This window comes from Heliconius melpomene, chromosome 7 (assembly GCF_056956725.1).
Source record: "Heliconius melpomene rosina isolate 202511_hmr_F chromosome 7, ASM5695672v1, whole genome shotgun sequence".
NCBI lineage: Eukaryota > Metazoa > Arthropoda > Insecta > Lepidoptera > Nymphalidae > Heliconius > Heliconius melpomene.
In genome coordinates, this window is record NC_140395.1 from 8,858,318 (window position 1) to 8,875,309 (window position 16,992).

Genomic DNA, 16,992 nt, shown 5'->3' on the forward strand with positions numbered 1-16,992 from the left:
AAATAGTCCCTTTTGAAATAGAAATAATAATATTTAGTCATTGCATTATTTACCAATATATTGATGATTTTTATATAGTTTTTAGCAGCTAGATGTGAATAATGGATGATGTTATCACTGTAACGTATCAATACGTTAAAAAAATGGTTTGGGCTGTTTAAACACATAACTAAACATTTTTATATTAAACATTTTTTGCGAGCAAAATCAAATAAATTATGAAAAGATTCAAAATACAATTGAATTAGTGATAATAATCATATAAAATTATCAATAAATTTTCCCTAAATAGACTTAAATAATAATAAGTAAACATTCATATTTACACACACACACACACACACAATTACACAACTTTCATGAATATAAAATAATTACTAAGTATCAGATCAAAGCATATTGACACAAGATAAGTTCAAAAATATACAATTTATTTACAAAAACATTTTATTCAAACTCTTTCGTTTACATTAGATATAATAGGCTTGGGTCTCGACTTAAACAGAAGTTTCTTTTTAACTAAAGCTTTTACTTTATACGTGATATTTTCACCGTCCGTGATCTTCTCCATGACCGCCATTGGTTGTTCTAGTTTAACTTCTTTTCCGTTTAGTACGTGATGACCTAATACAAGTACAGGATGTTTGTTTCTGTTAAAATAATGAAGATCTCCGACGACTGTTGGACCACTTTGCTTTTCCTTTTTCATTTGTATTAGACCTTGTAACTCAACTAGAGCCCATTCTGGTGCGCCGTCGTCGTTTTCTGTTTTGCTACAACAAAGTGAAATGTGTGAATCATATTTTTTATTTATTTCGAGGAAGACAGTAGAATATTAAGAAATAAAACAATATTATTTGCGTTTATATATTTATTAAAATAAATAAAATCAGTCACTATCAATTTTGAATTATTTTTCATTGATATTGTTGATTAAGTCACTTATATTTTTTCTATCATAATATCATATTATGTGCTTATAGTTGATAGCTGAAAAAAAATGCAAAATTACTGATTCATTGATTTACATATAGTATATATTTAAGATGTTTTAGTTATTGCGTCTCAGTTAGTTTTAGGTTCAATAGATATTTCACATTTTTGTTTGTCCAAGATATTTTTAATTAGATTATTTTTGCGACGGATCAAATCTCTTGAGTTTGTATATATGTAGTTTATAGGTAAATGCAAAATAAATAAAATAATTAGCGCAAAACAATTTTTATAACTACAACATTTTTTTTTAACTTCACGCTGCATCACGCACATAGTAACAGGGTAGGTAGAGCTCTCCATTCTCCACGCACTGCTCATTGCTCGTAGAGTGATGGAACCCAACAACTCAACGAAATAGTATACATACTTTAAATATTTCGACATTCAATATCTGAACTTCTTGAAGAGTGGATGTTTGTTCTGGTGCGCGTTGCGGCGGTGCTCCAGGTAGAGCGCGTCGTCGGCGCCCGCCAGCGACGCCAGCGAGGAGCCGGCGCGCCGAGCGCCGCCGCTACCGCCCGGGACGCCCTCGCGCTCCTCTTCACAGTCTGTTTCGGATGCCGCCAGCACCTGTTTATTACATTATATTCATAAGTTAATAATATGTTTGTTCAGGAATTCAATGTATTCTCGGATCGATATTATTTACTTAGTAAAATCCTATTATTTCGTTAATATAAGGATTGTACTAAGTAAATAATATATTAATAATTATGTAAAATGCTATACATTTATAATCATTAGTATCACTGTATTTTAAAACCTTACTAAACAAGAAAACAGTCAAAAAACGATTAATAAAGTGATAGTGGCTGCTTATCTGGATCTACATTATGTACTGTTCAAAAGTAGTCACGTGACTTCAAAAGAAGCAGAAAGAGCATTGAAGACGAACTTCACTCGGGCGACCCGGTTACTGTCCTATGGATGAAAATGTTAAAAAGTTGAGAAAATTGTACTTAAAGATGCCCAAATGAAGGTTAACATTATAGCGAAGGTGACTAACCTGTCTATTGATACCATACGAGACACATTTAAAGCTCTGTGATGAAAATCCTTTAAGTATTTTCGAAAAAAATGTTACTGGAGATAAAACGTGGGTTCATCAATATGACCTTCAATGTACGTAAGTCCATGCAATAGCACAATAGCACCCTCCAAAGAAATTAAAATCACTTCATCTGCTGGGAAAATCATGGCCACGGTGTTTTGGGGCTCAAAAGAAATTTTGTTGTTTGAACATCCTACGCTTCAACTTTGCACAACTTAAGGAAAGAAATTAAAGAGAAAAGATGGAATAAATTGGCCGCCGGTGTATTATTCACACGGCACTTGTTTCCAAGGTTGCTGTTCGCGATTGTAGCTTTGAAAATAAGCACCCACCCCTGTAGTCTAGATTTGGCACTTAGTAATTATTATCTATTATTATATTATAAATCTGAAAAATATCTCCGTGGTAAACGATTTTTCGACGGTGAAGGCGACATATGTATTTTGCAGGCAAGGAGGAAAGTATTTTTTTACAGGGAAGATGTCGTAGCTTAATATCACGATGTAAAAAAAATATTGAGGTTATACTTATATTGAAAATAAAAATACTTTATCGGTTAATTTGCGTGTTTTTCCATGCCGATACCGAGAATACATTGAACGCCTCTCGTATTTTAAGAACAATTATTAAAATCGACAAATTATTAAAAGCTTGTTAAATGAAAAAGAACCAATTTAATTAATGTGATTTAGAAGTACGTTGGATTACTACTGATGATAAAAAATTGTAAGTCAGTTTAAACTTAAGTTTTGTATATAACCGACTTCTATGATATACTACTATATGTATTTACTAATTTAAAGTATAATTATGCAGAAATAAAAACTTACACTCTGTAAAAGCATTCCCTGTTCTTCTCTGGTGCCATATAAGAGATCTGGTTCCTGGTCCATTCCTTTGAGTTCTGTAATAACCTATAAAGTATTTAAATACACTAAATTAGTGTAAATAATATAGCAAAGAGGTTGTCGCGGTGCAGCATCGTCTGACTGTAATTGCGACGGTTCGGTGTTAGGGAATTGAACTTGGGGGAATAAATTATTTTCAAGCGCAAAAGCGCAAAGAACAATGTTAAATTCCACCACTCAACGCGCGATATCTGGAAAACTAGAGCAAAAATGTAACCGTGCTCCATCAAAATCTTTACAACGACAGTATTTAAAATTATTATTTACCTTATAACTATAACCTTGGTTAACAAGAAATCGTTGTCTCTTTCGACTGTAGGCCATTTCCAATGTGTCTTGAGAAACTAGTGTATAAAAGAAAGCGTTGTACTCCTCTGCCAATGCACCTTTTTTCGCTCTTAAAATTCGACCTTGTGAAGAAAACAAATAATAATAAATTTGAATAGTTTGGTTAAAATAATAATAATGGATAATTTAGTGCAGCGGAATTCAACTACAGTTATAATTTATATGGGATTATTTTCAATTCTTCGTTCTATTTTTTTTTCTCTTTTCCTCTGCCTACCTTGTTATATATTGGATTCAGCGTAAAGCTAAAAAAATCGTATATGTCAATAGTGTATGTTATTGAAATTATATAAAATAACCAATAACAAATATTTCATATAAAATATGATGTAAAGGATGTACTAGTAAGTAAATTATATTACACGTACCCAGTCGTTGCGCCTCCTGTCGTCTCGACCCACCGTGCGAAGATATCTGAATCAATACATTCGCTTCAGGCAAATCGAAACTCGTATCGGCAACTTTACTGACGAATATTGTATTAACTTTAGGATTAAATTTAAAATTTTGCAATATTTGTATCCTTTCGTTTTGCGACGTTGGCCCGTAAATGTATGGTTTGTTCATTTTAACTGCGTAATGTCGCAAAGCGTATACGTTATCAGAAAACACTATAGTTTTGTCGCCACGACGCTCGTGGTATCGAACTAGGAACTGGCACGCGCGGAATTTTGATGGATTCATTACGTATAGTAGCATTTTCTTGTTGATTCTGAAATATAAATATTGGCTTAATGGATTGGTTGGAGTTTAAATATTATTTTGGTAGAATGTTTAATTAACAGCTAATGTAAAATATATGCCTAGATATTCTCTTGGTCTTCTCTCTCTCTGTTCCTGTGTGGCTATAGGTCAGCTCGTCAATTAAATGTAAGGTAATAAGGAATATTTAAGAAATAATTGTTAATATTTAATTATATATGTATAGTCATCCACCCATTTATTAGGTCATGTGTCTTATTTACCATTAGGCAACTAAGTAGTTTATGGTCATGGCAAAATACAAAAAAGTCCGTTCAATGGTTTCTGCGTGAAAGAGGAACTCAGATCCATCCAGCACAACAACAAACAACAAATCGTCCCCATACGTACTTCTCAACAAGGTACTCCCTATAGAACTCCGGAGTCATGGGGCACCAAACCTCCGCGCACTGAACGCGCGCGATGTATCCGTGCGCCTGCAGCTCCAGCCAGTTGGCCTCGTATAGCTTGGGACCGATCAGGAAGTTGAGGTCGGCGATCTTGTCGTCCTCGCGGAGGAGGGTTGCTGTCAGACCTGGGTTCAAATGTATAAATAATCATTGAACTTATTTGAAAAGGCCGTTGTGGCGTGGAAACTTAGCTTTTGATGGTAAATGCGATGGTTGTCGGTTCGATTTAGGGGAATGAGTTATTTACATTTCCTCGCTTTGGTAACAAGACAAAGCACGGTGTTGGGTACCACAAATTAACCCACATTGTATCAAAAGGTGAGGAATAAAGTATCTTAGCATAGGTTCCTTCAACTGTTTTATTCTGAATATAATTTGAATTTAAAAAATGTTTAAAAAGTATTAATAATTATATCTGTGAGTAAAAGATTGATTGATTATATCTTTGAGAAAAGACGTAAAGATTTAATCAAAATCAGTCTAGTCAATAAGTAGTAAAGTTTTACAAATTATATTATAATGTGTAGAGTACAATAGGTACTGATATTTATATTATTTTTGATACTCTGTAGTACGGTCGACGAGCAGTGGCCGCTCTGAACTTAACTGTAAATGGTTACGCAAATTTGATTTAAGAATTTTTCTTACTTTTGATCATTACCCAAGTAAACACAATACGCAAAAGTTCAGAGCGCCGGCGGTAGGCGGTTACAAATCACAACAAGTCGACTGTACTGTATGTACTGACCAAGCTTAGCGTGCGAGTGCACTATAGTGAGCACTCTGCGGAACATTTTGGCGGGAATGGTGTGCACCTCGTCGAGCACCACAAGCCCCCACTCCTGTGCCTGCAGCCACTTCATGGTTTGCTCCGCCTCCCACGAGCGCCGCTGGCCGTGCGTGATCATCGAGTATGTGGTGATGAGGATGCCGGCGCCCATCGGCTTGTCTTTTGCCTCCGATGTAAATCTTTTGGTTAAAGTGAATAAATAACTCATTTTTGATAACATCACTAGATGAACTAAAAATTTATTTAATTTTTTTTGACACAATAGTTTTTATTTCAATTATTTCGTATTAATAATTAAGTTGTTAAAAGTTCTATATTGTTTTATTTAATCTCAATTTGAATTATCTACTTCGCCCATTTTAATGATTCTAATAAAAAAAACATAATTCCTAACTTTTAAGCTATTTTCTTAAAGTAAAAATATCAAATCATAGATGGACCAACCGGCATATCATGCTGTCATCAGCTGTAGACCAGCACTTGAACTGCTGCTTCCACTGCTCCACGGACACGCCCGAGTTGCAGAGCACGAGCGCGCGCTTGCGCACCGTGCACACTGCCGTCACGCCCACCAGCGATTTGCCCGCGCCGCACGGCAGCACTATCACGCCCGATCTACGCAAATATTTGGTTTACCAACCACCATTTCAGGGGTAAAGCAGGGAACGGACGGAATTGTTAAAGGAACAAATTGAGAATTTCCAGTAGGTAAAAAATAATAAAAATAAATGAAATCATAGCAGAAGAAGGTGGTATATATCAGTATACATATAGCAGAGAAACACCCTCGATCAGCCAGTCTGATTCGCTCTTGATATTGTATTTATAAAACAATTGTATTTATAATTCCTTTGATAGAATCTAGATGCGAGGAAATTAAACTATTAAATATTTCATTCACCCTAGTGGGAATGGAACCCACAACCGCCGCATTTGCAGTCGCACGCTTATACCCCTACGCCACACCCACCTCAAAAAATAAAGTTAAATAATTTAATTTTTTTTTATAAGTATTATTATTACCTGGCTCTTCCGTTACCAAACATTTTACGCAGACTCTTCTCCTGGTACGGACGCAGTACGGCGGTCGGTTTTAGGTCAATATTGATATCGGGGTTCACGATGTCGTTGCGGAAGTCGTATTCCGCCAGTAAGGGATATTCCAGTTCAATACAGCGTTTTTGTATTACCTAATAATTATTTTGATATAATTTTTATATATCATTACATAGAAAGCGGTGATGTGTATTTATCACTACCTGCTAGTATCTGTTATTTTTCTATTTATAGTTTCATGCTATATCCAACATTTAGCACGGTATCCAGGGGCAACCTTGTGTTAAAACACTCCGTCTATTCCTTGATAAATGCCAAAATATAACGCCGCGCTTTGCTTACCAGAGCAGAGTAGTTCACATTTAATTTGAAGACGCTGATGCGTCATTTTCAATAATTTTTATTTGTCAATGAAAATTGAACAGAAAAAATCAGCCGCCGTTACACCGGATATATCAGCCTCATCATCTAACTCTCTTCTAATCTGTCGTTTGAGAAAATAACTAATCATTCGTTATATCACCAAGAGCAGTGTTTTTTTCACGATTTAAGTTTTTTTTTACTGTTTTGTCACATACATTTTTTTATTCCTGTACAGTGATATTGCCAACTTTATCTTTCACAATTAATAAATCGAACACAAAAAATAATATTAAGAATTAAATATCGTTGCTATCAGTATAAACAACCGACTAGTTGTCGAAAAGCAGTGAAAACCGGTTTAGACCAGACAAGGGATGCGCTATGTTTGACGTCCGACGGCATATTTACACTATACAGGGTGGAAGAGGCAGCGCTCCTTTTACTGAAACTGCATATAGGGTAAAATATTTCAAACCCAGAACTAAAGATTTTTAATCAAGGTACCTCAACAGTTTGGACGTAGGATTTTTTTTTCGATTTTTATCCAAACCTGTTTCGTGGGACGATGTTGCCGCTTTGACAGGTAAATGTGTGCGTGTTTATGTTATACTTTATAAATGGCGTTTCATTATTTATTTTGTTTGAAAAAATAACTTTTTAATTTTTGGGATGGACTGGATTATAATTATGGTTATAATCCAGAAAAAAAAAGATTAGGCTTTTATAGAGTAGTTAAAACTGTGGTTTCATTTAAAGTGGTGCTGACAATTCTTTGTATATAAAAACTTATAGAAATACAAAGCCCTATATTTTTACCTCTATCTTATCAGGGTCCACTTCAAAGGCAACAGCCGAATTCTTAGCAGTAATATCAGTAGTCTCGTCGTCATCATCATCTTTATCCAATTGTTGGTAAAACTGACTTATATCTTCCGGAACTGCTCCATTTGCAGCAGGTTTGTCTTCACCTAAAAAATAAATATAAATAATTCAATATTAAATTAATATCAAACAATATTAATTTATTATAATAATAATTATTATTATTTTTAAATGTGTATTGTATACAAGTATTTGCGATACAAAGAAGAAAAACATTTTGAAACTCATCAATTGCAAAACCACTCGGTAATAAATATTTTAAAAAACATCAATTGTACTGAACGTCACGATTAGCCTCGTCACCAAGTGAGGAAATTAATATTTCATGCCCCGAGAGAGTGAGTATGGGCTTAAAACATACCAGGTTTAGCAGAAGTGGTTGCTGGCTTGTTCGGTAAAGCGGAGGCAACTAGTTCCTCGTCGCCATCTCGTCGCAATCTACATTGTTGGATCACTGGATCTTTCAATAGCTTTTGTAGTACATCTACATGCTTGCTTTCAACTAAATACCTAGACAATAATAATTTTATTATGTAAAGTGTGATTTGTAATATTTTTTTAACACTTTTTTTTATTTTTTAGTGATTTATTTTCTTTAATTTTAATTTACCAAAAAAAATGTGTTTTGGTAAAAACATTGTGAAATTTTGTGTGTGTGTGAATCTATACAATAATAAATGAGTATGTTTCTGAGTGTTAGAGGACCTCATTGAGTATCAAATGATAGTAAAACATAACAAATTTATGGTTTACAGGTTTTAACCATTGTAGTACAGTGGAACAGTGCCTGACTGTCAATGTCATAGTAATTACTTCATTTCCCTACAATATTAAGTGAAAAATTCACTTAAATTATATATTTAAAGCCTCAACCAAAACTATTTAATGGTCAATGTTGAAATTTGTGCTGATATAAAATTTATATATAAAATTTCTCACCTATTGTGTTTAAGAACAAGTTTCACTTTTCCATATGATAAAGTACAAAGTTGAATGAATTCTATGATTCCAGCTGGTACAGCACACTTGCTTAGTCTTTGCAAATACTCAACAATGTCATTAGTTTGCAAACCTACTGATACTGCTGCATATAAACTGTAGGCTGTTAATTTATATTCATGTATATGTTGTGGTCTGAAAAATCGGTAAAACGAGATAAAAAATAATCCTATATAATGATATATATCAAGAAGTTATTTAAAAATAATAAAAAAACCCAATTTCCTCCACTTTCCTTTCTACAATGACAACTTTAGTTTTTTTTATTTCCTTTAAGTATTCAGTTGTCTATTACAATACAATACATACAATATATTAGAATATTCATAAAAACAATAAAAATAGCTTACCTAGAAACAGGTTCAGCAATAGCTATGAGGAAGTCATGAGCATGTTTATAAACTGGTGAAAACGCTTCTAAAAATATATGGCCATTTGGTGCTACCCACAACGGTCGACTTGCACTATCTGGTTTAAGCTCCATTTGTATCCTAAAATTATATAATATTTACCAGATATTTTTTTTAGTTTCTTTCAAATTATAGATACAGTGACAGAAATATCGGGGAATGATTATAAACTTATCATTATTATCAGGCCCAGTAATCAAGACAAACCATGATGTTGGGTTCCCGGAATAGGAAAAAATGTATACGGGATACCGTGTGATGCTAAATAATAAATATGCAAAATATAATCAGTGTTGTTTGTACAAGTAATATGCATAAAAGACAAAATTATTACAGAACTAAATATAGCATAATTAATAAATTAAGTATTACGATTTTCTCACAGGAAATGGTGACTTTATTTAAAAAATATTTATTTACATTTAATATAAAAATTCAATATTCATTTTAAGTTGCACAACTTAATTATTTTCATCTGTGATAATTGGTCGATGATAACTGAAGTATGTTACAAAAGTATTGGATATAACATTATGAAGATATCTCACAAAAACAGCATCTATTTATTGTTGTTCTATATTTAGTAATAGGTTCTCTGGGATTATTGTTAATTTGCAATTGAGATTCTTTTTGAATGGCATTGATTCAGCTTTTGCAAGATTTATATTTAAATATCCAGCTAAAATCAAAGGTGGTTTATCTTTTTTATTTTAAAAATTATTGAAATTCTCTGACTATAAGGAAATAATTTCTTTTCTAAAAATAAAATTATATCATTCATTTTGTTATTTGGTGAAATGTAGAATAATAATTAGCCATCATCTGTTGCCATGGCAAGTGTCGTTACGATCGATCGATCCAGTTTATACTTCCGTCTATAGGGTGTTAATATAAAAAAAATATGGACCTGTAATCTTTGGCACCAAACTCATCTTCTGGTACTTGATCATTTTTTTCAGCATCTTGCATAGCAGCTCCTGGGACACCTGCATTTTCTGCATTATCATCATCTACAAGATCTATTGTAATGTCTTCTTCAATTTTCTTTTTCTTGCCTACAAAATATATATAAAGTGTTTAGAAGGCAAAGATAAAAAGCTCCAAAGACTTGGTCAATTTTATAATGACTTTTCTTCATATATTACACAAATCTTTAAGCTTTCATAAAAATTATAATACATACATTTGAATAAATTATTGGATTAAGTTCAATAATACATTGACAGAATTCAGATTAACATTTGTGAATCACACTACATTGACATGACAAATTCTGTAATTAACATGTTAATTCTGTGGACAGATGGAATGAGGACTTTTGAAGATTTTGGCATTGCCTTTTTGTGCAACAAATATGTCTTAGATTTAAGATTTATAATTGATGGTAAACACAGATCAACAATCTCTGAGATGGATATTTTAAATTTCTTAGTAAAAAAATAAATTTCGAAGACAGCAATTTAGCTTTACATATAATGGACAACAGCTTTTTAAATCATCTTACATTGTACAACAATATTAATAATTAGCACTTAGCACTGATAAAACTCTATCTTAACATTCCAAATGACTCTTGCAGATAGTAACTTTGTTAGATGTGGTAAAGCCACTAAAAAGTCTTGCTACATCTAAGGCTGAGACAGTAAGAATAGATATAGACTTATTAATAGGGAGTACAGTACTCCTACACAGAGCAATCAATGCTCACATTGTCATGACAAAGTACTAGAAATTATATGTGGAGCAATTAGTTTTACAGAAGAGGTCAAAAAAATATAAATAAACAAATGATTTATAGTTTGTAAAGGAAAGTTCATCAAAAAAATCCAAACAAAAAGCAAAGCCTTAATCAAGCTCCTGATTGGACTTTTATAAACATATGAGAAACTGTATAAAATTCCTGGGGAATTTGGTATTTCATCATCCAGACAGGAAATTTTCTTATACTCAATAAGAAACAAACATCCCTAAAAATGATTTAAAATTAAAGCTATTTCAGGCTTTCCATTGCAGTAACGAATAGACTTAAAGTTAATTTATATGTCACAGAAGTAGGAGTGTGAGGTATAATTTTTACATTGAAACCCAAATCTTGTAAATTATTGTTTAATGACTTTTTCAGTCAGGGTGTCTATAATTAAAATGAGTAAAAGCATTTTTTAAGATTTTTTTTATATATACCTGATCTGTCAGTCCCTCCTTTGGAATCATATTTTTTAAATTTTTTAGGTGGACCCATAATCAGCAATAATTTTCAGATTTTCTGTTGTTCCTGAAAAGATTTAATAGTATGACTCGAGGAATCAAATAATGAAAGCGATGCAGTGTTATATATTTTATATAATTAATATTATTATTACGAAATAGTAAATTTACTCACCCTATTTCTCCCAATCATGAAAGAAGTATTTATTTTGCTTTATTTATTTTTTTATATTGTCGATCGTTATTAACACCAATGTCAATAATTTATATATTTCTATCAAATTTGTTAATTTTAACTTTTTCAGCAATCAGTCTGGGCAAAATATATTTTATTTATTACCTAGCATTCCATAGTATTATACACGTATAAAACAAAACCGTTCTATCGATGCGAAATATGACAAATTGACAATTGACAAACAATGTCTGACACATAATAAGACATCACAATTATTAGAATGTAGAAATAGTACAACAGACTAACAGATAATGTAATGGTAAATTTACACGATTGCCGAAGCTGGGCAAGTGCTTAGCCACAAGCCCATAATCCTTCACATTCACAAGCTCTCGGATGTCCTTTACAAGTTATAGTTAATATAAAGTGAAAAGTTCAGCATAGAATCAATTAATGTTAATTTAACATTAGACAAAAACGCATGAAAATAACTCTTTTTTTTAACTATAACTGGCTTTATTTATTCTTAATGATCATTATTAAATGAGCGTAAATGTATAAATATATAAGCTCAAAAGAGCATAGGTAAATACCATTCATATAAATATTTGTTTTTATCATAATTTTCTCATATTTATCTGCTTGTACATTAAAATATTGCGCATTACAAAATTCAACATTTTTCATGAGGTCACGGGTGAGACTGAAATTTGAAAAAGCTCCAAAAACTATTTAATAAGAATTAATCATTAAATATAAATTTATAATTAAGAAAACTTTTCCATTAAAAGTACTTGTATTAAGTACTTATATTACACATATTTCAACATGTTCTATTTTAAGTTTTTTTAATTCACTCACTTCACAAAGAAAATCGTGTTAAGCCACTTGCCAGCTTGCCACCAAATTCTGAAGGCATTGCGTGTTGATTGGCGATACTCAAGACCGTGCTTTGTCTAATTACCAAATCTACTTACAAACCTGTTGCGCCTGTAGGTTGTATAAAATAGAGGCAAACTACGTTATACAGCTAATATACCAAACGCTAGTATAATTACTAATACAAGCCCTGGGATATCAATTTTGAGTAAAATATTAGTATAATAATTAAATTTAGTAAAATAATATAAATCGGTAAAAAACGAAAAAAATCATACAAATTCAAATTCCTGCGAATTGAAATTCATTCATTTGAAATAAGTATTAAACATTACTTTTTAGAAAATATAAAACCTAACTTTAAATTCCGATAACGTTAATCGACAAATCAACGCACTCTTCGTTATAAAATACAACTGACTGACTGACTGACTGATTGAACAAACTCGACAGACTACAGAGTAGACAATAAAGACATACGCTTGTCATGTATAATGTATAAATAAGCTATCAAAAATCATCAAGAAAATAAGGGGGGATAAAGATTTAATTTTCGAAATTATATATATTCTTTAAACAATTAGTGACTTTATAGACTTACCAATGAACTATTATCTGCATTGTTATATAAAAGAATGTTTTACTAAAATAGATATCTCTCTCAATAAATTAACTCCCAAATTCCAGTACGCACTGTGGAGGTTGGAACAAAAACAAAAAGTTTGGTTACCATAGTGTTCCATTGTACGTAATGTTTATTTACTTTATAACTTGATATAATTTTATTAAATTAAATTAAATCTTTTTTTATTTAAGTATAAAACATTAAACTTAACATATTTTTACTTTGTGTTTAAGATATTATTAATAATATAAATGTGATGAATATTAATAAAATATTATTAATACAATTTTACCACTGTAAAGGACTATATTTATCTTCCATATATAATTAAACCAGCTTCATGCTGTATCCTACACACAGCAGGGTAAACACAGGGAACCTAGTGTTAAGACACTGTTCCCCTCTTTCCGCCGAATTCTAGAGACATTGCGTGTTGAGTGGCGGAGCAAAAAAAAAAATACATTTAAATAAATATTTCATTTCCTCGAGTAGGGATCGAACCCACAACCAGTCGCGTTTACAGTCACACTTTGTGGCCTTGCGCTTCGACTGGCATCCCCATGCATAAAAATATACGAAAAAAATGCGTTTAGCATCTGATAATATTGTAACATCAGAAATTAGGCGTTTCATAGCAGGGTCAGTAGAGGGCCGAGATTCAAGGATTCCTTTGGCACACGTAGCCATGTCCAATAAACACACAAAATAATTATGACGATGATTGGTGAGTCTATGACCCGTGTTTATAAGCCGCTCTCAAGTCTAAGACATCTTGAGATGCTTTTTTCATTTATGAATGAAAACTGTATTTCAAGGACGATCTCAGACTTGAGAGCCGTTTATAAATACGGGACTGATTCTCCACTCATTCGATATACACATAAAAAGCACTTCTTTTTCAGTTTGTTGTGTAAATTCGAGCAACTACACGATAAAATAATTCATTTTCCCAAGTGGGAGTTGAACCCACAAATATCACACTTGCAAGACACTTCCATTATGCTTGTTGTCTTTGTTGTAAGCAGGGATCAACATGAGACAATACAGATGTCCATTAAATTATTTAAAGGAATTCATTAAATAAAAGCACATATATTCATTATTGGTAGGTCATATTTAATGTTTTTTTATTATTAAAATTTGCTTTTGCCTTTGCTTATTAATATGACAAATGGAATATTGTTTGATATCTAGATTAAATATCTATTCTGTGAAACTATTTTAAACAACTTTTATATTTTACCAGCATTTTGTACAAGGACAGCTTCACTACCACCACTAAAAATTTAAATCTATTACAATAGTAAGGTACAACAAATTGGAGACACACACTTTAAAAATAATAGTTTAGTTATCATGAAAATATTTTTTATTTATAAGCATTTCTAAGTCTATTATTATTGCATGTATGTAGTATAGGAATTTGATTTTATTAATTACTAGATCTTTTATTATTAAAATTCGATTATAGACTTGTTGTCTTTATGTTGGTTTTATTTTTATGCATTTAACATTTTCTTTTTAACTACAATAAAATCAGTTTCTTACACAACATGCAATAGATTACAGTATTTTCTATTTTAAAATGGCATCAGTCATAAAAATAGACAACAAAATTGACATAAACAATTTTCATTGCTTAATTAACTAATGAAATAAATAACAAATTACTTATATCATTATCACTTCTGTGAATTTGTGAGTTTGACATTTCGAATTTTGTCCTTAATTTTTTACAAATATTGTTTGTTAATAATATTTATATTACAATGTGAAATTAAAATAACTCGTTTCAGGGAAAATATTTTCTATGTATTAAATAAAGATATATATAAATATTAAAAATAATTAGTATATTTAGTTATTTGGATACCTAGTCTGACATATTGGTGTCAACAAAAATTTAAAGGCAATCAGTCTAGAAAATACAGTTATGAAGTTTTTTAATAGTCCAGGTTTACTTGAAATTTCAAAACCAAAATATCATATAATTTGTGATGCATTTTGTCAGACTGTTTTAAAAATAACATAATAATCGCAAAATTTTAAGGAAGGAAGGCAAGAGGTTTTATTTAATTTATAAGCGGGAATCGTAGTATTATTTTATATTTTTCTCTGAGGATACTTAAAGTGACTACTTCTAGAAGCGTACACAAAAGTTCATTATGGACTACATTTATCAATAATAGGTAAAATAGTATTCTCACAAAAAATAAAGCAAATTCACATATAAGTGTACATTTCAATAAGCACCAGATTTTTTTCAGATACAGGCCAATTTCTATTATCTAGTTATGTTTACAAACTTTTACAAGTTATGGACTAAATTACAGGCCTATTGCAGAAAAATGCGAGCCTTTAACAAATTTCAGCTATATAACTTTTATAAATGACTACAGCGGAAAGTTGGGGATCATTTCCGATATGAATACAACTATATCTCAAAATATAATGTGCCCATGATAGGCTTATAATACCTGACCTTATGATATAAGTAATAAATACATACTTAATTTAAAACTAATTCAACCAATTTTATTATTCAACGACTATTCTCTAATGAGATTTATCTGCATTGATAACATTACTCACTATTTAATTATTGTCAGTGTGACAGAATCATTGATCATTTATATTTTATAAGACATGTAAAAATCTGAGTGCAGCTGGACTCAAGTCCAAGTCATTGCGGGCTCAAGTCCCACTATGTTCAAATTTTTATATGTTTTCTAAAATATTTTTCTATCTTTAGTGTGGAATAATACTTTTAAAAATGTTAAAAATATCATAGATCATTATTCATGTAAGTGTAGACCATGTGGTGTTACGTTTTAAACTAAGAGATATGAGCGGGTTTACAGCAGAGAAGAAAGCAAGTACAGTAATTATTGAAATATTTCAACATAAATATGGAATGTAGCAAACACTCAACCGAATGAACGTCGTATTTTGGCGTCTTGTCATCACATAATCTAACATTAAATTAGAGACAATATTTACAATAAAATAGTAACTATGCTTTGTAAATTAATATTCTTGTGATTACTGTACTGATATGCATTACTTTATACATTATATTTAAATAAATATAAAAGTTGTTTAAACACAGATTTAGCTGCTGGATAGAAATTAAATTTAAAGTAGGTTATTTAAATGTGAACTGTACACTGCAAGACATTAATAGCATATTATTGACTGACCTCTTTCATAATATACAATATCATTCAAGGTTACAATCGAAAGATTCTTTAAATATTTTATATTTTAATTGTTTCTATTTGAATTAATTTTATCTAAGACAACATATTCAATGTATACTTTATAGTGTTATTTTTTTTATTTATTTCAGTCTTAGTTTTCAAAAAATCAAAGACAGTGCGAGGAACACGGACGCACACTCTATGCAACGCCATACACACCTATAACACAAATAGCGGGCAGTGAAACCTCGTCTAGTTTCATAAAATTTCAATAGAAACAATTACTAGGCGTAAACCGATTAAAGTATCAAGACTAGTCGCTCGCCTCACTCCACTGTCACAACACGACCCTGTCGCACGTATCACATGGCGGCCGGCGCGTCCCCAATAAATAAATTAGCAAGTGTACAGTAGTCCGGGACGCGCGCGCACTCCGGCGACCCGGTAATGGAATGTAAGCGTGGTGTGGGGGGCGCGGTCACGCGTCGGGCGGCGCAGGCGCGGGGGGAGCGGCACGACGCGGCACCATCACGCAGGGCGGCGGCGCGCTGGCGGGCAGGAAGGGCGGCGGCGGGCGCGCGCCCATGCGCACCCACCAGCGCGTGGCCTTCTGCAGCAGCCCGTCTTTCTTGCCCGCGCCTCCACCGCCGCCCGCGCCCGCAACCCCACTCGCCGCGCGGCGTCCCGGCACCGCCTCCGCGCCCGCCCACTCGGGCACGTCGCTCACGCATTTGTTCGGTGGAGGCTGGAAGCTGCTTCTCGTCAGCTCGGCTTGCTGCAAAGTTACAAAACACATGTTCAATTTGTAGTCATCATTATTTTAATTATGAGCACTAAGCGTGACGGTTGTGAGTTTGGTTCGAAGGAATGAATTGATTTCATTTCATACAAAGCATAGGGTTACATTTTCACCACACAACACACAATATCTATAAAATTGGGTGGGTGCCT

At 32.4% G+C, this 16,992-nt stretch overlaps 3 protein-coding genes across 4 annotated transcripts in view; all 3 read right to left on the reverse strand.

Moving 5' to 3' along the window:
- Nucleotides 1–429: 429 nt before the first annotated feature.
- On the reverse strand, nt 430–12,957 carry LOC146537668 (chromosome transmission fidelity protein 8 homolog). 2 transcript variants are annotated; one of them, XM_085187838.1, is made up of 2 exons: nt 12,818–12,957; nt 430–773 (listed from the first exon to the last, which is right to left on the reverse strand). In XM_085187838.1, exons 1-2 carry the CDS (start codon nt 12,835–12,837, stop codon nt 452–454), a joined length of 342 nt encoding a protein of 113 aa, XP_085043964.1. In that variant the 5' UTR covers nt 12,838–12,957; the 3' UTR covers nt 430–451. The 2 variants fall into 2 exon arrangements, with proteins under 2 accessions (XP_085043964.1, XP_085043965.1); XM_085187839.1 differs by lacking the exon at nt 12,818–12,957 and adding an exon at nt 1,364–1,504.
- hay (ATP-dependent DNA helicase hay) lies at nt 1,381–11,558 on the reverse strand. The gene is made up of 15 exons (XM_085187820.1): nt 11,335–11,558; nt 11,136–11,226; nt 9,862–10,009; nt 8,895–9,035; nt 8,485–8,679; nt 7,907–8,055; nt 7,480–7,631; nt 6,268–6,434; nt 5,689–5,859; nt 5,203–5,423; nt 4,396–4,579; nt 3,672–4,015; nt 3,223–3,365; nt 2,878–2,961; nt 1,381–1,566 (listed from the first exon to the last, which is right to left on the reverse strand). The coding sequence occupies exons 2-15, from the start codon at nt 11,191–11,193 to the stop codon at nt 1,381–1,383; spliced, it is 2,343 nt and encodes a 780-aa protein (XP_085043946.1). The 5' UTR covers nt 11,194–11,226; nt 11,335–11,558.
- Nucleotides 12,958–13,936: 979 nt separating the features above from the next.
- The window catches only part of LOC146537670 (uncharacterized), a 32,447-nt gene continuing 29,391 nt past the window's right edge, over nt 13,937–16,992 (reverse strand). The window contains exon 8 of the mRNA XM_085188222.1: nt 13,937–16,816. Coding sequence (XP_085044348.1) covers nt 16,404–16,816 — 413 coding nt within the window. The 3' untranslated portion in view covers nt 13,937–16,403. The remainder of the gene's footprint in view (nt 16,817–16,992) is intronic.

Coding starts and splice junctions, on each gene's coding strand:
- hay (XM_085187820.1), bottom strand. CDS start 11,193: ATGGGTCCACCTAAAAAATTTAAAAAATATGATTCCAAAGGAGGGACT. Junction 7,632..7,906: donor AACCACTTCTGCTAAACCTG/GTATGTTTTAAG, acceptor TTTATTTTTTAG/GTGAAGACAAACCTGCTGCA. Junction 1,567..2,877: donor AGGGAATGCTTTTACAGAGT/GTAAGTTTTTAT, acceptor TGTAATAAACAG/GTGCTGGCGGCATCCGAAAC.
- LOC146537668 (XM_085187838.1), bottom strand. CDS start 12,837: ATGCAGATAATAGTTCATTG. Junction 774..12,817: donor ATGCAGATAATAGTTCATTG/GTAAGTCTATAA, acceptor ACTTTGTTGTAG/CAAAACAGAAAACGACGACG.